At 43.2% G+C, this 22715-nt stretch overlaps 1 protein-coding gene across 2 annotated transcripts in view; it reads left to right on the forward strand.

Moving 5' to 3' along the window:
* DIP2C (disco interacting protein 2 homolog C) overlaps window positions 1-22715 on the forward strand; it is a 247197-nt gene that overhangs the window by 212724 nt on the left and 11758 nt on the right. For both annotated transcript variants that reach the window (XM_045289849.1, XM_045289848.1), the window contains 2 exons: window positions 17262-17319; window positions 20275-20349. In XM_045289849.1, coding sequence (XP_045145784.1) covers window positions 17262-17319; window positions 20275-20349 — 133 coding nt within the window. The remainder of the gene's footprint in view (window positions 1-17261; window positions 17320-20274; window positions 20350-22715) is intronic.

Here is a 22715-nt window from a genome sequence, read left to right on the forward strand (position 1 = left end):
TTGTTGCAGCCCTTGTGTCAGTTTAGCTCATCGAAAGTCTTCCTCTTTTTCTTCGACCTTCTACCAAGCATGCTGTGCTTCCCCAGGAACTGTTCCTTCCTAAGAACACCCCCTACGACCTTGAGGTGAGGTCTCCAGCTCGCTTCTAGGGAGCATTCCGGTTGAACCTCTGCCAAGACCGATTTGTTCGCCATCATTCAAGGGCTCTTTGGTCTTGGTTATTCGTTGTTTAGCTTTCACATCCATATGAAGCAACTGAAACGGTGGTTTAAGTGAGACACATCTTAGTCCTCAAAGTAACATCGTGGCTGTGTAGCACGTGAGATGGATCTTGTGTAGATTTGCCCAGTATGTTGTCATTTGACTTTTTTCATTTCTTTTTTTTTTCACTTGACTTTTTGACTGCTGTTTCCATGAGCATTGATTTTGAACCCAAGGAAAATAAAATCCTTGACAAGTTCAATCTTTCCTCCATCCATTGATCCATTTATGAGGGTTTTTGTTTTCTTTACATTGGTGTGTAATCCATGTTGAAGGCTATCATCTTTGATCTTTACCAGTAGAGGTTTCAAGTCATTTTGGCTTTCAGTAAGCAAGGCTGTGTCATCTGCAGCTCAGAGGATGTTGACCACGAGCCTCCTCCCAGCTGATGCCATGTTCCTCTCATATAATTCACCTTCTCAGATTACTCACACAGGCTGGGTAGATACAATCCTGGTGCCCACCTTTCCTGATTTAAAACTATGCACTATTCCCTTGTTCTGTTTGAAAGGCTACCTCTTGGTCTAAGTATAGGATCTGCATACAGTGCAATGAAGTGTTCTGAAATATCCAGTCTTCGCGGGGTTAACCATAGTTTATGATGATCCACACAGTCAAATACCTTTGCATAGTCAGTGAGACACAAGTAAACATCTTTATGGTATGTTGTACTCAAAACTGCTCATGAATAGCAAACCAAGTTTCCCGCCTAGAACCGTGAGGGTGCTTACAGCTAACGTGTGGGTAGTTCGGTCTCTTTTTCACATCTCCTCTTCACTCAGTAAGTGCTCCTATCTAAAAGGCTAGTTTCTTTCGCTGCCTGTGTCAGAGACGAAGCGGACAGAATACGGAATCTATAAACCCACCTAAATAGAAACCCCTGATATCCAGTCACTGCCCTCTCATAGTGCCCCTACAGATCATAGCATTGAGTCCTCTCACACATGAAGGCAGAGCTGCTGCCTTTAGTGCCTATAGTGTTGCCTACTGAGTGCCACCAGCCACAAGCTCCTTGCATCTCTAGAAACTGCAAGCCCCTCATACCAGTTCATCTTGGACAGTGGGGGTGAGGGGGCTCTTTTCCTGATGCCATGCACTGTGCCCGCCATGAGATATTCAAGGACAAACCCCATTGATTCCACATCGGTCCTTGTGAAGCCTATAATTTAGAAGGGAAAACTTTAAATAAGTGAACATATCTATGGTGATGGCAGCAGGGATTGGCTTTAGTTAAGATGGTCAGAGACCATCTCTCTGAAGTGATAACATTTAAGTGGAGATGGAGGGAAGGAGGGAATCCAATAGTAGTACTATGAACTCATCCTTTGTTCCATATGCATTTACTGAACACTTACTATGTACAAGACTTGGAGATTTTCCACGAACATGCTGAACAAAACTGCCACACAGTCTCTGCCTCCATGGAGCTAACACTCTGATAGGTGGAGTGAATGGATGAAACGTACCTACTAGGAAGAAAGAACACTGATCTTTGAGTGAGAAAACCTGTTGTCGAGACCTACTAACGCCAACATTGTGATCAAATCATTTGGTGGAATCATTCTTGATTCATGAAAGAGTGTGATTTTAAATTCCTTTCCACCTATGGTCTGTTATAGTTCTCTCTCTCTCTCTCTCTCTCTCTCTCTCTCTCTCTCTCTCTCTCCATTTTCGACCACTGCAGTCAATATGTTTTTCCCCCCTCTATTGACTTGTGTAATATATTGACTTTGTCCCCTAGAATCTAGATGTGGGTCCGCGAAAGGAATCTTTCTGTAGATTAAATTATTCCCAGCATTGACAAAGGGCATTGCCTAAGGCTGCATTTTGCTACAGGTAAAGAAACAAGAGGTGGCTCACGCTATGTTGTAATTTATGGGCATGTAATGGAACTTAGGGCACAGATTGCTATGCATTTAAAGCAGAAATCTGTGTAAGGTAGCACTCCATCCAAAAAGGAAAATTCAGATATATTTTTCATTAATGATGAGTCATGGAAATGTCGTAAGACTTCTCACTCACTCACTGCCATTGAGTCGGTTCCAACTCACAGTGGCCCTGTGGGACAGGTTTGTTTGTTTTTTTACTTAAAAGATCGTGTTATTGGGGGCTCTTACAGCTGTTATAACAATCCATCGATCCATTGCATCAGTCATATTTGTACATATGTTGCCTTCATTATTTTCTAAACATTTACTTTCTACCTCTAGTTTCCCTCCCTCCCTCTCCTCGCCCTCATGACCCCTCAATAAATGATAAATGATTATTATTTTCATATCTTAACACCAACCCCTGTCTCCCTTCCCCCATGACTACGAACCACTCAGACCGTACATCTTGGTGGGAGTTGAAAACTTTCTTTTCCTCTCCTGGAGCAGCTAGTGGTTTCAAACTAACGCCCTTGTGATCAGCAGCCCCGCTCGTGACCCCTTACACTATGCTGGTCAGCAGCCCCACTCATGACCCCCTACACTACACTAGCAGTGCTGCTCTTGGCTACATGGGTAGCACCCTCTCCAATACAGGAAACACGCACCACCATGGAAAACAAAGTCGGCCCATCAAGTCCCAGCGCTCGTAATTTTCACTGCACTTACAGAATTATTAGAGACAATTCCAACCCATTTAGGGCCTTGGTGAGTATCACTGGTCTGTCTCTAGCCGTTCTAGCCGAATCATGTTGGCACAATATGTTCTCTAGATAGCCACCCTCCCGTGAGTGCAGATACTTCTACTTCTGTGTGATGTCACATCTCACTCAGGAAATTCTTTAAAAAGCAAAAACAAAAAAACTGTTTGTTGTAATTTAGGTAGAAATTGAGAAAAATTGGTTTTTCATGCAGCAGTTCATATGCAGTTTGCTTTGTGGCATTGATTGTACTCTCCACACTCGAAAAGCACTCTTGTGCTTCCCCTCTGTGTGTACTGCTTCCATGTGTCCTTCTTCCTATCCCTCTCTGCCTTCTGGGCTGCTAACCAGAGTCAGCAGTTTGAAACCACTAGCCACTCGGAGGGAGAAAGATGAGGCTTGCTACTGTAGTAAAGACGTTTGTTTCAAAAGCCCAGAGGGTCAGTTCTGCTTTGTCTTATTGAGTAGTGAGGTAGGTTGGTTGGTTGGTTGGTTGGTTGGTTGGTTGGTTGGTTGGTTGGTTGGTTGGGGCAGTTTTTTGTTTTGTTTTTGTGTGGCTGAAAGTTGAGTCATAGTTCAGTTCTAGCCTTGACGGTTATCTTGGGGGCTCCACCAGTCTATCATATCGGTCATCCGGTCTTTTGTCTGATTCTGAGTTTTGTTCTACAATTGTCTCCCACTCTGTTCAGTACCTCCTGGCATATTCTCTCTGATGGGCACAGTGAGAGCCAGCCGTCATGTATTTCTTCTGCTTCTCGGGGCCTTGGAGGCCAGGGTGCATGGGGCCCATTACTCCCTTGGACTAATTACTGTCTTGCATCTTTGATTTTCTTCATTCTTTTGGTCTCAGGATGGGGAGCGACCAATCATCATGCAGTCAGTGACTGCTCGTGAGCTTTTAGGAACCCAGTCACTGCCCACTGAAATAAGGTGTAGATTTCTGTTATGCCTATTGGACATGGTACTTCTTGCACCTCTAGTCTCTAGACTGTGAGCCTCACACCAAGGGATTCCTAACAGGGATTTTTGTTTTCTTTCTAAAAACAACAGGCAAGGAGGAAGGAATTGTGCATGGCCAATATGACCCTTGATACTCTTTTAGAAGAATACACTTCATTATAGGCCACATCAATCAGCAAGTACTAGTTCAGTTTTTCTTAAGTTGAAACAGTTCTTTTTTTCTCTCCTTGAGCACCAGATAAAGTACTTTATTTGTACAGCATTGTATGAGAAATGTGTCTCTCTAAACACTAGATTATACTTCCGTAGAGAGGGTACCATACTGTGATGGCTGGAGCACTTCCCACTGCACATTCAAGTAGCCTGTGGCTCATGTAGAATGATGCATAGCATTTACCACATTTTTAAGTAAATATTTTCTCCCTCTCCTGAGCATAAAACTTAAATTCATGTAAGTGACTGTTTTTCTGTTACTGCACTCTAATATTTCCCCAGCACCTAAACAGTAGCAAGCATGAGCTGGAACCCCACCAACTATGTAATGTCAGGGTTCTCCAAGCAGCCAGGTAGACATGTTCCTCCTCATTGTCCTGACACATAATTTTTTTACATCTAATCAAGGCACCACATAGGTTTTATATACGAGGCCATATCCTGCTCATGTCTCTGAATAGAAGCGTGTCCTTTGCTGGGAGGCAGGTGAGCTTACGTTTCCACAGTTCCTTTGACTGGGAAATAATCCACTTAGCTCAGCTCCCTGTGTTTGGTGAGAGTCTTTAATGTGCCTACAGATAAAGTTTTGCAGAGACAGTTTTTTTAGAGAGACATATTTGAGGGAATCTGGTCCAAATCCTAAAATCATGGGAAGCACAGGTTCAATTTAGGGAAGCTAAATCAATATTTTATAGTTACAAATGTATATATTAGAAACCAAAAGCTTTTAAATGAATGCACCAAGGGTTAAACTCAAGAAACAATTTAAAACCTCATATAAAACCAGTAAAATTAGAAGTAAGGTGATAAAGAGCAGAAATCAATGAAATAAAAACAAACACTGGTTCATTGAAAATGCCAGTGAAACATATCTACTACAACACGATCAAGACAAAGAGTGTACAAATAATGTTAGAAATGAAAAATCCAATCGAAATCAAACTTGATTTAGAGAAAATGACAGTAGTTAACATCTTGACCAGATTGTATTTGCTCCTCCATGGAATCCCATAAGTTAGGGATACAGATAAAATACAGGTTGACCTGTATTAAATTAGATCTTCAGATCAATTTTTTTTTCTCCATATAAATACAAGGGTGCTTCACAATGTTTATGGGAAAATTTCATTATCTTTTAATCACCTTTTTTCCCCACAAACTTTTTGAAACACCCTGGTGTAGCCCATAAATACGTGGCATATGCTGGCTGTTTATCTGATATTCAGATGTGACGGAGGGTCCTGTATTTTTATTTGCCGAACCAGGGCCTCCTCCGCTGAAGTCGTTTGTCGCTTCTCAGAGTCCCTTTGTCAGGCTCTCATCTTCTGGTCCATCAGTCTGGCAGGAGAGGAGCTTGAGTCCCCGCCAGAGACAGGTCTGTTGTTCTGTGAGGAAAAGCCAAAATTTCAACACTTGTCCTCGAAATTCCCCATTGTGCGTTGGTTTTCACAGCGCATGTACCACTGATGTTTTAAATTTCTATTTGTAGATAAAATTTGAGAAGAGGTTTCTTGGTTCCTCAGTAGGTTGTCAGATTGGTTTGACAGAGCCTTTCTGGAACATTTTTACAAGAAATTGGGATGTCGGTTGTAGATGAAAGTATTAAGGTCCCTGGGTGGAGCAGCAAGTGGTTCTTGCTCAATTAGGAACCTAAAGGTTAGCAGTTTAAACCCACCCAGAGGCATCATGGAAGAAAGCTTTGGTGATCTGCTTCTAGGAAGAGCTGAGTCACACAGGCTCTGTGGAACCATTCTACCCTGTAATGCACTGGACCACCGTGAGTTGAAATAGCCTCATTGCGTGGTGGTAGAGTTACTGGTCTATGATTTGGGTCAAGAGGGATGATATATTTAACTGCATTCAAATGATTCCATGTGTGTACCTGTAGAAAGAGAGAGAGACCATTTGGATGAATGATAACAAGTGATAAGGCAAATGGGGTCAAATATTAAAATTAGTGAATCTACGTAAAGGGTATTATGACTGTTCTTAGAACTATTGTATTCGTGTAATTTTTCTATAATTTGAAATGGACTTCAAATTAAAATTTATTTTTAAAATTCCTAATGCTTAGAAATATGTCACGTATCTCCACTTTAAACCTCAACACCATCTATATATTATTTTTCACATCTTTGTATTCTCAGAAAAAAGGGGACAAGAATTTATCTGAACTAAGACTTTGTGATAGAACAGATGCGAGTTATAGCAAACACAGATTATGGAGTGTGGGGGCATGAATTCAACCCCGCATCAGGAAGGGACTGTAAGGAAAGACCAGATGACCTTTAGGGACTGTTGATCCCTATCTCTGCCCATCCCTACACTTCACTTTGTCCAGATATCACTGTAGATGGATCAGCTTTCTGCTAGAAATTGAATGCCTTCGTGTGGGTCCACAGCCCCTTGGCTGCAACCTCAAAAGATGAGGGAAGGGGAGCTGAACTCCCCACTCTGTAAGTTAGCTGCTCCCACTGACTTCCCACTGACACTGTGGTGTGGAAAGGGGAGTGGTAAACTTACGGTAGAGAAGCCGGACCCAAACACTGTCTTAACCAGGTGATCAGAGTTAGCATCAGCAGTGTTGACAGTCATGCGGATAGTATGTATGTTGAGTATGTTCCCTCAGAATACTGGGGTTCTACCTCTGTGGTCATCCTCCAAGAAAAAAATCCAAATCCCAGTCTGATCATGAGAAAAGCATTCATTATACAGGTCCCAAGAGGAACAGTCTACAGTATACCCGACCACTGCTGCTTAAAATTATGAAGATCATCCACCCACTACCTCCAAGGAAAGCCTGAGAAACTGTTACAAGCAAGAGGGCCTCAGGAGACATGCTGACTAAACGCCATGTGCTCTCCTGGATGGGCTCTTGGAGCAGAAAAGGGACGTAAGAGGTCATGTACAACCAAGGAAGTCTGCACAAACTATGGACTGTACGCAATGATCCTTCATCCATATCAGTTCATTAATCATAGCAACACTATACTAATGTAAGATGTTATGATAGGGGAAAACATGTTAGGAGTTAATATGGAAACTATTATTTGCTCAATCTTTTTATGCATCTGAAACTAAAGCCTTTGTTTTTAAGTTATAGTTTTTTTAATCACTTTATTGAGATCTAATTAGCATATTATACAACTCAGTAGTTCAAAGGCCATAATGTTTTAAATCAAACTTAATCCTAAATTCAGTATAAATTAGTCAGTAAGATTTTATAAATCCGTATGAGACTATAAACAATATTCCTCACTATTTATTATAGAAATATTAATGTGTTAGATTAACATCGTTAGGTAACATGGGGTCTGCAGTATCACCCTTCAAAAATCTGTGAAGAGTTCTAGAATCTGAAATCTACCCGGCCAAATGGCTTGTGAGTAAGAGACTATACAAATGAGCATGTCTTCCGTCCCTATGGGTGAGAGTGGTAGAAAATGGGTCAGGACCAGATGTCCAACAGGAAGGACAAAACCCCACTCCAGTCAAAGCTGGGAAAGGAAATGGAAGAGAGAGAGAGATTGATAGAAGAGTCTAGATGTGAGACAGAAGGTGGGTGAGATGAGAGCATGATGGAGCTTAGAGAAGAAAATAGAAGTTAAATCTGTAATTTTAGGACAAAAGACATGCTGAGTGGTTTTCTGGCTTGTCTTTCCCTCCTCAGTTTTTTGAATGCCCATTTTTGGCCTTTCTCAAAAGAGACCCTGTGCTCGAGTGATTGGCATTGGGCACTGGTTGGTATACAGGTCTCTTCCTTACACTGTCTAGTTGTTTATGGCAATAGCCCAGGCTGTCAATATGTGCTTGGCTGTAGTTGTGTGGGTGTGGGTGTGTTGAGAGAGAGCAAGTGCACAAGAGAGAAATTGTGAACGTTTACAGAGCAGATCATCAGTTTTACATTTAAAATGTTATATATATTTTGTTTCAGCTCATTCATTGCTATCCCTTCAATGTACCATACCTGATGCCACACACACACACACACACACACACACTCAGCTTCCTGTTTCCATCCCTCCTCCTCTCCCAACCCAGTGGAACTTGGGTAAATGCTGCTGTCTTGATTTTAAATATTCAATTACACCAAAATGTGCACGCCTCATGAGGGTTATTGTTCTCTTTATGGTCCTATCTACTGTTTGACTAAAAATTGAGCACTGGGGGTTAGTTCTGGTCTAGACCCAAGGGTAACTAAGGGCCACACTGCGGGTTCTGCTAATCTCAATCTGTAGAGTCAGACTAGTCCCTTCTATGATTTTGAGATTTGCTGCACATTTGTCTCCTCCTCTATCCAGGACTTTCTACTGTACTCCCTTTGTTAGCCAGACACCATTCTAGTTCTAGAGGTTATGCATTGGGCTGCTAAAGACAAAGCCAGCAGTTCGAAACCACCAGCCACTCCTGAGAAGAAAGACAAGGCTTTCTACTCCAATAAAGAGTTTCCATTGCAGAAACTCACAAGGGCAGTTCTACCCTGTTCTATATAGGGTCACTCTGAGTCGGCATCAACTCTACGGCATGGAATTTGGTTTTTGGTTTGGTATTTCGGGGAAGAACTTCTTTAGAAATAATGGTGGCTTTGGAATTTTGTCTTACGTTAGTGTTCTGAGATGTATGAATATGGGTATCTGTTATAGTTAAGTACTTAATGGTTTTTTTTGTTAATTTAATAAGGATTCTTTTTATTATGCTTCACTAGGAGTATAGGAAGTAGCACATTTTTAAAAACCAAACTGACTTAAAACTTGTCTGATTTTTCTTCTCTGTTTATTTTCCAGCAATCTGTGAACTAAGTTTGATGACAGCACCTATATTAATTAGCCTAACTTTTTGGAATATTTAATTTTTTCTTCATCTTGTGGACTTTAAAAAATACTTATTAAAATTGTCTGATTATATTGAGTATTTCAGATGCTTCAGATATTTTTGGAAAAAGATGGAGCATAAATTTTTAATTAAAAGTTTTGATTTGTACCTTAAAACTAAAACTCATTGCCATCAAGGTGATTCCGCTTCTTAGACACCCTAGACCCGGGGTCCCCAAACTACAGCCCGCCAAGGACCTTTATCTGGCCCGCCAGGTGGTTTTGCCCCATTTGTTTTTTTACTTCAAAATAAAATATGTGCAGTGTGCATAGGAATTTGTTCATAGTTTTTTTCTAAACTGTAGTCTGGCCCTCCAATGGTCAGAGGGACAGTGAACTGGCCCCTGTTTAAAAAGTCTGAGATCCTCTGCCATAGAGGAGAGAGTCCAACTACGCCTAAGGGTTCCCCAGATGTGTAATCGTTAGCGAGCAGACTGTCTCACTGTTCGCGTGCAGAGCAGCTGATGGGTTTGAACCACCCACTCTGTAGTTAGTGGCCTAATGCTTAACCTACTGCACCATTAGTGTTGTGCCTTGGAGCAGGGAATGTATGTCAATAGTGGAAGAAAAAGTAGGTGAGACTGGTTGCGCAACTCAAAAACTCTAATCAGTGACAGACTGTTGGTGCCTATAGAAGCAGTGGAACTAGCGTGTGTTTTGCTGTAGAGGAGCACAAACAAAGGGTTTTACTGAGGTTCAATTCACATGTACACAGGTTCAAGCCAAACAAAAGAGGCGTAAACATAGCTCTTTGATCAGTAGATGACTGCAGACAAGTTCGCTTAGTAATCTGCTGGTGTTGGCAGGGTGCCTTCAAAGGTCCGGTCACCCAGAAGCAATCTGTTGGGCCAGTTAGACACAAGGCAGAGAAGCCAGCTGAGAAGGGGAAGGAAATGGTGACTGCCAAGTAGGATCAATTGTCTGTGATCCTCTGCTCAAGAGCTCCAGCTTTAAGCATTCTGAAGTGACTGTACAAGGGGGCTTCAAAGGTTGGGGGGGAAATTCCACTGTCTTTTCTTGTTTTTTTGTTTTGTTTAAATCAGTAACCACTTCCTAATGCCGCGAACCTTTAATACAGTTCCTCATGTTGTGATGACCCCCAGCCATAAAATAATTTTTGTTCCTACTTCATCACTGTAAATTTGCTGCTGTTATGAATCAGATGACCCACGTGAAGGGGTCGTTGACCCTTAAAGGGGTCATGACCCACAGGTTGAGAACCGCTGGTTTAAATCACCTTATTGGGTACTCCTACAGATATTATAGCAATCCATAAATCGATTATATCGAGCAAACTTGTACAGGTGTTGCCATCATCACTTTCTATCTTTTCATTCCATTTTCCTCCCTCTGGTACTTCTAACAGTAATAGTGGTATTGCTATGCTAATTATTCCTCTACTGGGCAGTTCGTGAAATTTTATTTTGCGATTACTATGCATACCCAGTAGCCATGGTTTGATAGACATCGTACCAACCAATGGAATACGTTGTACTACCTGCATGGCAACAGCAGTCACTGAGCTGACTCCTTTCCTAGAAGGGACTCCCATCCAAGGGGACTGCACTGTTCTCCTTCAGGCTGCCAAAAGATCTTTTCCCCGTTTAGTGAGAATAAGAGTTCACTGGATGGAGGCAGGAATCATCTGCTTCTGTAAGATCAAGGGGTCTTCCAGAATGTTAGAAAGAGCACGAGGCCTGAAAGCAAGCACCCGGGCTCTGCCGAGCCACCCCGTGAAGAACCCTGAGTATAAATAAAGGCATCTTTGTCGTTACGCATTGGGCTGTGATCTGCGGCGCCGGTTCAGAACCACCTGCACCCCTGTGGGAGAAAGACTGGACTTTCTACTCCTGTAAACAGTTAGCCTCATAAACCACAGGAGGTCGCTAGGCATCAGCATTGACTCGATGGCAGCGAGTTTGGTTTTGGGGGCTTTTTGGTCACATGCTTGTGGAGTCTTGATGGAAGGTCAAGGTGTGTGGTTTCAGAAAGTGCTTCAAAAAGAAGGAAACGCTTTACAGAAAAAATAAACACCCCTTGCTAGAAAGGGCATATGAGTAGCTGTGTGCCTCCCGAGGGTGGCTCCGCTCAGCGTGTGGCTTTCGTCCTTCCCGGCTTCACTGACGCTGACTGCTGAGAACGGTTCCGGGATGGGGACCAGGAAGAGGTTCTCAGTAGATTTCCCTCACCTCAACTGTCTCTCTAGGGACACGTCTGGGTTTTCATGGTTGTTGTTTTTGTTGTCTATTTTTAAAGGGAAAGCTTTGAATGTCAAGTCCACATAACAACCTAGGATGGAAAAACATCTTTTCCAAATCCAGGATTTGGTTTTGAGTTGAAAATGGAAAAGGTCAGGGATGGGACAGAGGCCAAGCCTCAAGGTTTTATTTAGATTCTTGTACAGTTAAACTGTAGGCGGATGTGAAAAATGAGAGTGGATCAACTACGTACCCCGATTATGCTTATACCGTGTGGTTAAAAATAGCCTCTCGGCTGGAGAAGGGAGGGGTTCTGACTCACCACCTGAAGACAATCCAGTCAGCAGTAATGGATATTGGTAGGCAGCAAGAGAAGGGGCAATAAAATTTCAGTTCCACGATTGACTGCTTTAATCGACTCCTGAATTGTTTGAAACCGAGTCTGCCAGCATTAGCTTGAGCGGCAGGTACTTTGCCCTGCGAGATGATCTCTGTTAGATACTCAGCCTTGGCATAATCACTCTTTGAAGACAAGCCTCCTTTTTCTTTTCCGCTTGAGCCGTACAAAGTCATTGAAGGCATGCCCTCCCAGCGGGCCAGCTGAGCCAAACAGCCGCGCTTCATTTGGAAGGGTGGCCTCCATCTGGCAGCCTCTTCCCACCCTCGCTCCAGCTCTCCAGCTCTCCGGGTTCTCAGACAGCAACGGCACCGTAAGCCTTTGGTACCTCCCCTGCAGCCGTTCCACCTCTCAATCCGGACGCTTGGATTGTAAGCCTTGTGAACTGGTTCTGATGGAGCAGGTGTTAGTACTGACAACATCCATATATGACACACAGACTGGAGGCAAGGCACTTTATATTCATAACATTTGACTTGCTCAACCACCCTGATGTATTGTCCTTGGCTTGAAAAAGTCAATGGCCACAGCAAGGTTTTCGTTCTGGTGTAAATATACTGAAGCTTTTCAGTAATTTTTGCATAGACACTTCAGCGACACTGACTACATTCTTCTGGCTGTGCCACCAGTCTTGCTAGGCCTTTTCAAATTACGCCACCAGCGTTAACATAAGCTCACTGCACCCTAAACTTCCCATCCAACCTTTCGTGGTTGCCGTTGTCAATTTGATCTCAGAGCTAATTCTCCATGCTCAAGGCTGATATGTTTCACTGATTAAGGTACCAGAAGACTGTTGGGGCTAGTTTTAGTTTAAGTTCTAAAGCTTAAAGATGATCTCAAAGCAGTAGTTTCAGGAGTTCCTCCAGCCTCAATGATTCCAGAAAGTCTGGATTCCATGACAGTGTACAGTGCTGTTCCATATAGCCCTTTCTCTGATTAGGAGTCTTCTCTCGCATCTGTGGTCAAAGCATCCAGTAGTGGGAGCCAGGACTCATCCAGCTCTGGTCTCGTGGCAAAGGAAGCAGTTGGCTTGGATGACAAGGAACTGACACCTCCCACTTCTTCCTCTGATTCCCACTGTGGAGTTTGGAACCGGACTCTTACTGCAGAGCCTGCCAGTCTGTCACAGGACTATGCGACCCTCTGTGTATAGTTGATGATAGCATGAAATGTCCTTCTAATCGCCTGTGTTTCATCTACAATGGGGTTTTAAAAAGTTCATGGGAAAGTGGAATGAAAAGATGATCCAATTTTTCCATGAAATTTCTGACGCCCTCTCATATTTCTCTGAATTATTTTGTCTTAAGATTTTACTCCTTTGACCAACTGCAAATCTCTTTCCTAGGTTGGCATATGTGTGTACTTTTTATAAGGCTTATTTTCTTTCTTTTTACCATGTGGACATTATTGGTTTGGGTTTGGGTTTTTTAATGTAGACCAAGGACCTTTTTGTGTGACATATAATAGCAATATATGTAGTATTTTCATTTGGGGACCACCCTTAGTGATTTTAGCATCCCCGCACCTATCTGGGCATGAAGCACTCAAAAAACAGCACAGAGAAGAAATTCTTAACACGATTACTTTCCTTCCACAACTCATAGACACTTAGATTCTCAATGGAGATTCCCTCTCGCTTCCCTTCTCTGAGCTGAGACAAGATAAAGTCTGAAGGAAGGAAGAAGGGAAAAGAAAGAATTGCTCATCAGCAAAGCACTGGCCAAAGTGTGGGCATTTCAGGAGGAGATTCAGCCTCACGTTCCATAGAGCCTTGCCCTTTCTCCTCTCCAGATTGGCTGAGCACTGGCTAACGTAGGAAAAACCCAAGGGAAGATGTGGCGCTGAGCTGTCCTGGGCATCAGTCTTGACTCATGTGCAGAGTAGAACCACACTCCATAGGGTTTGCGGAGCCTCTGATCTTTCGGGAGCAGCTCACCAACCCTATCTTCTAAAGTGTCTCTAGGTGGGTTTGAACTACCAACCTTTTGGTTAGTAGTCCAGTGCTTAACTTTGTGTACAACTCAGGGAGCCATCATCCAGTGATACTTGCTCATTATGCCTTTCTCTCCAGTAGGCTTGTTTTATATATTATCCCAGTGCACCTATCTCAAGACATCTCAGTAATAGTAAAGCTGTCCGAGCTGCCTGGCATGTCAGACGGCTTGCCTGGCAGGCATTTCTAACGTCCTAAAGTGGAGGTGATTACAAGAGTGAATGGCAGGGAGAGTGGAAGCAGAAATGGAAACTTGGCTGACCTCTCACCCTTCCCAGACTGCTCGTCTGAAACAGCCCATATTTTTGGCTAAGCATTTCTCTCCCTCCGTGACTGGATTGTCTGCCCTCTATAGGACTCACAGTCCAGTTACTGGCCAGCTGCCTGCCTCTCAGACAACAGCAACCCCAGTGCCCTGGGCAGAGGGCTCAGCGCCTGCTCGCTGGGGGCTGGGGTGGGGGGTGGGCACTGATCTCCCTAACTCCCCATCTCCTTCATTCTGTCTCTTTCCACACGGTCCACAGATCTGCTTTTTCTTACCCCTACACACAATTTTTTCCAGCGTATTTGGCTTCGTTCCCATATTGCTTTGCCATCTGGAGCTCATCGCCAGTCGCTGGGATCCACATGTTTGAATGCGGGCTTGTTCATTCTTAATTGCCCAAGTCCCTCTGGTATTAAACACTGTGCCCACAGTAAGCAGGGCAGCCAATGTCACTGGCACTGATGTTTTCTGTATCACGTAGACCTAAAACGGCATCTATACTGTTGCATGGGACATGTACACCAAAAATCGCCCTTTTATGTTTTCTTTCATGATTGTAAGTAGTCTTCTAGTGGCATGTTTTTATGTTGAGTGGCATGTGCATGGAGCTGTGCTGGTGGACAGAGTTGTCAGTGGATGTTTTATGGGAAGCCCACCCATAGTTTTAATAATTATCCATCTAGATGAGCTTAGTGTTACCTGGGTCTTAAGAGTTCTTGTTTCTTGTAGTTCTACAATGATGTAGCCAGTAATTTATGTTTGAAGGTTAATGTCATTCCACCTACTGAAATATTCTAGAAGAGCTTAAATTGTTTTAGTCTCGGCTGGTTTTCTTTGATTGCCTTCTGTGTAGCGTTCCGCATCCATGTTTGCTTTAACACAAAAGCCACCGGAATGTCAACTGCTGGGCTCTTCAGGTATCTTTCCTCTGTAGCGTCTCCTGCACAGTCCCTCGCTGAGGAGGAAACGCCCATCCTCCGCCACCCTCACCTCTGGTGATTCACTCCTTCACAGGCCACTTTTTCCTGAAGTCATGTCAGAAGGTACACCACAGGCTAGATGAGAAGCAGCTCATCCTGTTGACCGGCAGTTAAACGATTGCCCATTACTGAATGCTCACTGTCATGGGCAGGACCAGGAGGATGGCCCTTGACCAAACCCAAACCAAACTCACAGCCGTTGAGTTGATGCTGACTCAGAGCGACCCTGGGGCCCATCTTTCTCCTGAGGAGAATGTAAGCTGGTGGTTTAAACTTCTGACTTTACAGATCCCTGCCCAGTGTGTAACCACTACACCACCAGGGCCTGACCCAGCAATGGTGACTCGTTAACAAGGTACCGTCATGTTGACCTCACCGCACAGCGACCCCACACGTATATTAGAGCAGAGCTGTGCTCCTTGGTTTTCAGTGGCTGATGTTTGGTATGTCGATTGCAGGCCTTTCTTTCAAGACACCCTCTGCATGGACTTGAACTTCCAATATTTCAGCCAGCAACAACTCAAATAACCATGTGTACCACCCAGGGACCCAACAGTGGTAGCCGTGAACAAGTTGGGAACTTGCACCTGCTGATGCCCCTCCCCTCATGTACTGGCACCATTTCTGCTTGGCACATGCAGTATTATCCATATTAATGACAGCCAAGCATTCCTTAAGAGTCTTACTTCAGCATGTTCAATAGCCTAAGCTCCCAAGCTGCAGAAGATCTGCACTGCACCATGGATCCCAGGGGGAGAGACGGTGGCCTGCTGGAATTCACCCCTGCAGGCAGGGGGCTTGGTCCTGAGCCAAAGCAAAAGCCAAGGATTTCTTTCCTTGGTGCCGCCCCCTTCCCTGCCTCCTGAGTTCTCACGTCTGCATATTAGTTACAGAGGAAGAGCTTGTGCTTAATGCATGAGAATGGGTGACTAGTGGTCATTTCAGATCTCCATGGGGAAGATGTAGATGGTGGCAGCAGAGGAAAAAATTGATCTTTTATAAACCTTATCCCGCATCCCCAAATCAACCGTCAATAACCTTCCTCTGTCCCTGTGCATAAGGCAGGCCCAGGAGGGGAGCGCAGGACACGTTCTCTTCTCTGTTCTATTGGTTTATTTTGTTTTCTCCTTCATTTTATTTCGTTTAAGTAAAAATTAACCCTAGAAGAAGGCACTGTAATACAGTACTGTAGCTCTGTTAGGAATACAAAATTAGTAATGTCTCTCCCCACCATGGAGTCCATTCTGGCTCAGTACAGGGTAGAACTGACCCTGTGAGTTTCCGAGACTGGAACTGTTTATGGGAGTAGAAAGCCTCGTCTTTCTCCCATGGACAATTGGAAATGGAGAGCATAAAGTACGTACAATAATGCAATGAAGGTGACTGTTAGCTGGCTGTAGTTGTGATTAGCAAGCTTGTTTTTAGCAGTGATTAAAATCACCCTAAAATGTTTCTAAGTTTATTATTTTTAAAATCTTTTTTTTATAAATCATTTTATTGGGGCTCATACAACTCTTATCACAATCCACATGTACATCAATTGTGTAAAGCACACTCAGACATTCGTTGCCCTCATCATTCTCAAAACTCGGTTTCCGCTTGGGTTCCTGGAATCAGCTCCTCATTTTCCTTTTTCCCCTCCCGTCCGTCCCCGTAAATCTTTTCTTAAAGGAGGTTTGCCATCTGAATTGGCCAGTCTTGTGTTCATTCAGCTCTGCCGTCGTCCATCACAAATACACGCAGTTCAATAGCTGGATTCCGTGCTGCTGTTCACTGTGACACAGCCTTCCCACACATAGTTCCTGTATGTCTCACCTGTGCACAGAGGTGTGTGTTCAGGACAAATACTGCCATCAGCGCATGAGTGGCAGCTCCTCCTAGGATGTAATTTACTTCTTCTTGTCTTCCTGCACATGGGGGTTGCATCTTGGTTACTTAATGCAGACTTGCTTTCTGAGTGCCTTCACTGATTTCTTCACTCGGTGACTTCAGATCTTACTTTCAGATTTCATTCTGTCGCCACCCACATTGCCACTCCTCCCTGAACCAACCATTCCCCTTTCGGAGGACCGCCAGTTATGGATAGATAGGGTGCTATGTTTAAAACCTCTCAATGACCCTAACCTCTCCTTCCTGGTATCTGAATGTAGAGCCCACTTCCAAATGGAAAATAATGTGCACCTGGACTCTGGAACCATCAGCCTCGGAAGATCATGATTTAAATGGCCGTTCCTAACCCGTGCTCTCTCTTCTGGGGCTTTTACTGTCGTCCATCCTCTTGCTGTTTTGCCCTGCCGGTGCAGAGTTGCACTCTGATATCTGATGGCATTGTCTTTGGCTTCAAAATTATCTTTTCCACAAGGCAGCACTTGCCAGCAAAAGCAACACTCCCTAACAATCTACCCGACACAGGACCAAGTGTGGACACCCGTGGAAGAGAATCGTGGACACAGGACACTTAACCTTATAATATCTTCTGTTTCTATTTTTACAGAGTCCGCCTAGTAGAGAGAGGATCCCCTCATAGTTTGCCCCTAATGGAATCAGGAAAAGTAAGTATTAAAGGAAGAAATTTGTGACTCTATATAAGAGAATTTGAGGAGCTATGCATTGACATTTTAAGAAATGTATTCTGTAGACATTTTTCCAAGATTTTTTCTCGAAAGTGATGTATCAGGACTATGTTGCTCATGAACACAGAAACGCCAAATAATAGTGCTTTAAACAAGTTAGAATTTTTTTTTTCACTCTCTTATGGAAAAGTCTAGAAGGAGGCATCCTCAGCTAAAATGGTTACTTCCCAAGGTCAAGGCATGGCCTAAGATGGATGTTCCACGCCAGCTACCAAGAAACAGAAAGAAGAGGGAAAGTAACTAGAAATGCGAGCCTTTGGGAGGAGCCCACAAGCTGCTGTGTTCTCTGACACACACACACACACACACACACACACACACACACCACACCTCTGGCCAGATTGAATCAAATGGTCACACTAACTGAAAGTTAATTTCAGAAATACTCTGTTGATTCTGAGTATCTATACGCCTAGCTTAAAAACAAAGAAAAAGCAAGGCGCCTGGTGGCGCACAGGTTAAAACTTTCAGATACTAACCAGGAGGTTGGCAGTTCACACCTTCCACCAGCTGTTTTGTGGGGAAAGAGTCCTGGTGATCAGTGCCCATAAAGAGGTACAGCTCTGGAAATGCTATGGAACAATTCTACCAGGTCTTTCATGGAGTCCCCATGAGTCAGAATCAGTTCAACCACACAGCAATAAAAACAGCTAGAAATAAGTCTATCCTTTGCTATGTGGCAGACAAAAAATGGGTAGCCAAGGTCAACTAATAGCTTCTGACATCCATCTGCTGCCACTGCATTGATTCGGGCTCACCAGGAGCCTATGTGGGGTGTCCAGGCCTGTAGATCTTTTAAGGAGCAAGTAGCCTGGCCTTTCCTCTGAAGACCTCCCCATGGTTTTGCACCTCTGACCTTAGCATTAGCACTACAATGTTGACCTGACAATATTACCGTAGAACTATAGCATATGAAGCCTATTTAAATGGAAATGAAGATTTAAAATAAAATTTTTGGGTCTCACTGATTTCATTTGCTTCCTCATGGAGTCAGACCACCCACCACTTGACACACCTCTACAAGAGTTTCCTATTGCTTCAGGAACTTGTATTATCTATGTCTAAACCAAAACCAATTCTGACCCACGGTGACCCTCTAGGACAGAGTGGAACTGCTCCATAGGCTTGCTGGGCCTATGAATCTTTACTGAAACAGAGAGCCTCTCTTTCTCCTGCAAACTGGCCACCATTGACCTTGAGGTTAGCAGCTCAACGCTGTGCCACAAACAAAGCTCTGGTGATGTGATGATTCAACACTCAGCTGCTAACCGAGAGGTTGGCAGTTCAAACCCAGCAGCTGCTCTAAGGGAGAGAGCCTTAACCATGCACTCCCATAAAGGTTATAGCCTAAAAAAACCCTAAGGGCAGTTTTACTCTGTTACCTGTAACTGCATGGCCACAAATTTAGAAATCTTCTTACAATTTGGTTTAACAATAGTAAATAATATTCTCAACAAATTTTGATATAATGTTAGTCAGCCACAAATTCTCACTTCAGACTTAGGGGACAGGATAACTTTTTTTAAAACCATATTTCAAATGTGTTACCTTGTTTTAACCACATGACATTAAACTGCTTGAACTGAGCCAGGCTGTGTTCAGATTTCTAGAATGAGCTTTCATTTCCTTATATATGGGCTGTCCGTGGGATTTAGAACATTTTCTAAACTAAACTTGGGTGAAGAAAGAAATGCTTAACATTAGCATCCATTATAATCAAAGACGTATACTTACAGGAAAAAGTTCCCTAATAGATTCCATTGAAAATAAATGGAATAGAGATGGGAATTGGTGCAAACATTCTAATTACAAATAAAACACCATAGCAGATTAGCAGTGGACACCATACCTTCCATCCTGGCTCCCATAAAAGCAGCTCTCTGCCCTGCTAGCATATTCTCAACTGCAGACTCATCCCCGAGGACTTACCGCCTGACTTCCTTAGTCTCTGACTGCAGCGGCTTGCCTGTCACCCACGTACACGGGCATGATGTGAGACCCAGTGTTCCTCTGAAGAGGAATAAGTTGATTGAAGTGACTCAAAATTCATTTGTGCAAGCATCAGGCTAGAAGTTATATATATATATGATTTATCACAAGTTTGTTCGCAATCCTAAGGTCAGTTTCACAAATGATATCTCATTGTAGTCATGACAATGAAAAGGTAAGCCTTGGGCTGTCATTATGTAATGTAATTGGCTGTAATTATATAATGTGATATTTAGTTTCTGAGTGCTTCCTTTGAGCACTCAGCTGATGTACAAAGGCTATGCTACTTTCTGAAGGAAATCAGACAAATACCATTGTGTTAGTCTGGGCACTTTACAGAAACAAATCCACAGAAACTCATGTATAAGAAAGAGTTTTTACATAGAGGTTAAGTGCACATCAAGAAAACATCCCAACCCAGTGCAGCCCAAGCCCACAAGTCCACATTAGCCCATATGTCCTATACCAATCCACAAAGTCCTCCTCCATCTCACAAAACAGACGCAATGCTGCCTACTGCAGGTGGAAAGCTGAGTCAGTGAATGTGTAAGCATCTCAGCACTGACAGGGGTCTCCACACGGGTGCTCCATTACCCAGGGCTGCATCGGGGTAGGTCCCTGTGGCTTCTCCTCAAGGACATCTTGCAGGAAGTGAGCCTTGCCAGCTAATGCAGGGAACTGGCTAAGGCCGACCATCAGAAAACAGAGACCCGAGAACTAGAAAGGGGAGGCTCACTGAGCCATTTATCCCTCCGCTCTTCAATTAACCCCACGTGCTTATCGGCCAGGTTGGCACAATAAACTGACTACCTCAACCATAGAGATGAATTTGTGAACTATCTGTCTTTCTGCCCACTGACTAGAGGTTTCTCCTTTCTCAAATAGATCCTTCCAGGCGTTCGGATCATAATTGCTAATCCAGAAACAAAAGGACCTTTGGGAGACTCGCATCTTGGTGAGGTGCGTAATATAGAATGTTTCCTGTAAGATATAACCTCCCATATCAACTTTATTTTTCTGGTACATATCTTCTGTTCTCTCTGAAATCAGCAAACACCATTAGCGCATTATTGATCCTCAATGGAAGTTCTGGTTAAATTGAGCAAGCAAGGAAATGACTTGGAAATAACACAAGTAAACTTTATTACTTCGATGATTCTCTGGAAGTTCAGGATTACAAAATGAGATCTCCTTAAGGAAGTATCAGGTTATGTTTGAAGAATTTAGAAAAGAAGAAAACTGAAATTTCTTATATGTGAACAGAATGTCCTTATTTCTCAGCCTTCAACATAATTCACCTTCTGTTTTGTCTCCATATGCCTGCCTTCATTACTTGGAATTTCTTCATCAGGAAAGATAGGAAAGTTACAAAGGAAATGATGATACAACCTAGAATCATAAGCTCAATAAATGGTAGCAAATGTATTCTTAAAATAAGTGTTATGTATTTGTGTCATAAAATGAACAGTGGTATTTTATACATTTGCCATATTATATTATAATTATTATTTTTATTAAATCATTTTATTAGGGCCTCGTAGAACTTATCACAATCCATACATAACATCCATTGTGTCAAGCACATTTGTACATTTGTTGCCATCATCATTCTCAAAACATTTCCTTTCTACTTGAACTCTTGGTATCAGCTCATTTTCCCCCTCCCTTCCCCACCCCCCTTGATGATTTATAAATTATTATTATTATTTCATGCCTTACACGGACCAATGTCTCCTTTCACCCACTTTTCTGTTGTCTATCCCCCTGGGAGGGGGTTATATATAGATCATGGTGATCGGTTCCCCCTTCCTCCCTCAGCCTTCCCCTTACCCTGCTGGTATCACTACTCTCAATATTGGTCCTGAGGGGTTTGTCTGCCCTGGATTCCCTGTGTTTCCAGCTCTTATCTGTACCTGTGCAGATTATAATGAATGTTGAAACCAGCTCTGCCCATTCTGCGCTGTGCTACCACCTGAACGTGGCGGAGAAAGCATGGAGGCATGTTGCCAGGCCTCCCTTTAAACCCTGGACGTCTTGTCTCATAGACCATTCCGCTCTCCTGTTCTGTCCCATTCCCCAGGGCAAGTCACTCTCCTGCAGTGTAGATCAAGCCTATTACACGTTTCTCTTTCTCCTCGAACCTCCAATTCTTTCCTTCCAGCTGATCCACCTTTGTCTTCTTCTGAGGAAAGAGCATCTGCTAATCTCTTCCCCTAAGACTCAATCGACCTGCCTTGTGCAGGATATCTTATCCTCCTACTGCTATCCGATGTCCAGACCCTCACTTGGGTATTGGGTTGAGACCTCTCTTGCCCAGTCATAGACCTCTTTGCTGCAGTCTACCCTACTCTGCTTTACGGAATTGGTCTTATCAGCACACTAACATATAACTGAAATATCATTTAAAAGAGCAAAGTAACACTCTTTGTTGACCTAACAACTACTCTGGAAGTCAGCCCATTTCTCTGTTCCAAAAGAATTAACCCATGCTGTGTATCGACTCTCTTTCTCTCTCACACACTCAATTCAGATTTCACCATCAATCATGGTTTCATTCAAACCGCTCTTGGTAAGCTGACCAAAGACTAGACATATTGCCAAATGCAAAGGTTAATTGCCAGTTGTCTATCTTAACCTGTTCACCTTGTTTTGACACACTCCTTCTTGAATACTTTGTTTGGTCTTCAGGAACTATTCTTTGATTTCTGTCTGACGGGCTTCTCCCATTTGTTCTTTCTGTCAGGGACTCCTCACCTTTCTGACTGCAGTGTTGGCACGTATCAGGTTCAGTCAGCACCTCTTCTCTCCTCTGCTGTATCTACTTCCCACCTACCTGTTTCTTATGATTTTATTGCGTTTTAGGTGAAAGTTTGCACAGCAAATTAGGTTCCTCTTTCACACTTTTTCTACAAAAGCCCCATACTTTAGATTCCAATTTCTACAAGATGTCAGCATTCTTAGTTCAGTTCTGTTATTGTATTTTCATTAATTTAGCTTGCCTTGCCTTCTTAACTTCTCTGCATCCTTGCTTTGGGGTCAGTGTGGACTCTTGGATCTCATGTTAGCTGTTTAAGGAAGCCCATGGCTTCTACTGTTTGTTCTATAAACCAGTCTGTTGTTTGAGTGAAAGGTGTGCTGTGGAATAACTGCAAGTCCCTGTTCAAAGGTTAGCCGAGAGTAATAATCTCAGAGTTTTCTCTGGTCGCTCTTGGTCCAAAATATCCCACCCTTTTTAGAACTGTGAGGTTTCTTTTCTACTCAACAATCGAGGATGTAGAACATTCTCTTGGTGAACCATGTTTTACCAATTTACCAAGTTGTCCCTC

Source organism: Echinops telfairi, unplaced genomic scaffold (genome assembly GCF_000313985.2).
Source record: "Echinops telfairi isolate 266 unplaced genomic scaffold, ASM31398v2 ScPeMD7_31;HRSCAF=116, whole genome shotgun sequence".
Classification (NCBI taxonomy): domain Eukaryota; kingdom Metazoa; phylum Chordata; class Mammalia; order Afrosoricida; family Tenrecidae; genus Echinops; species Echinops telfairi.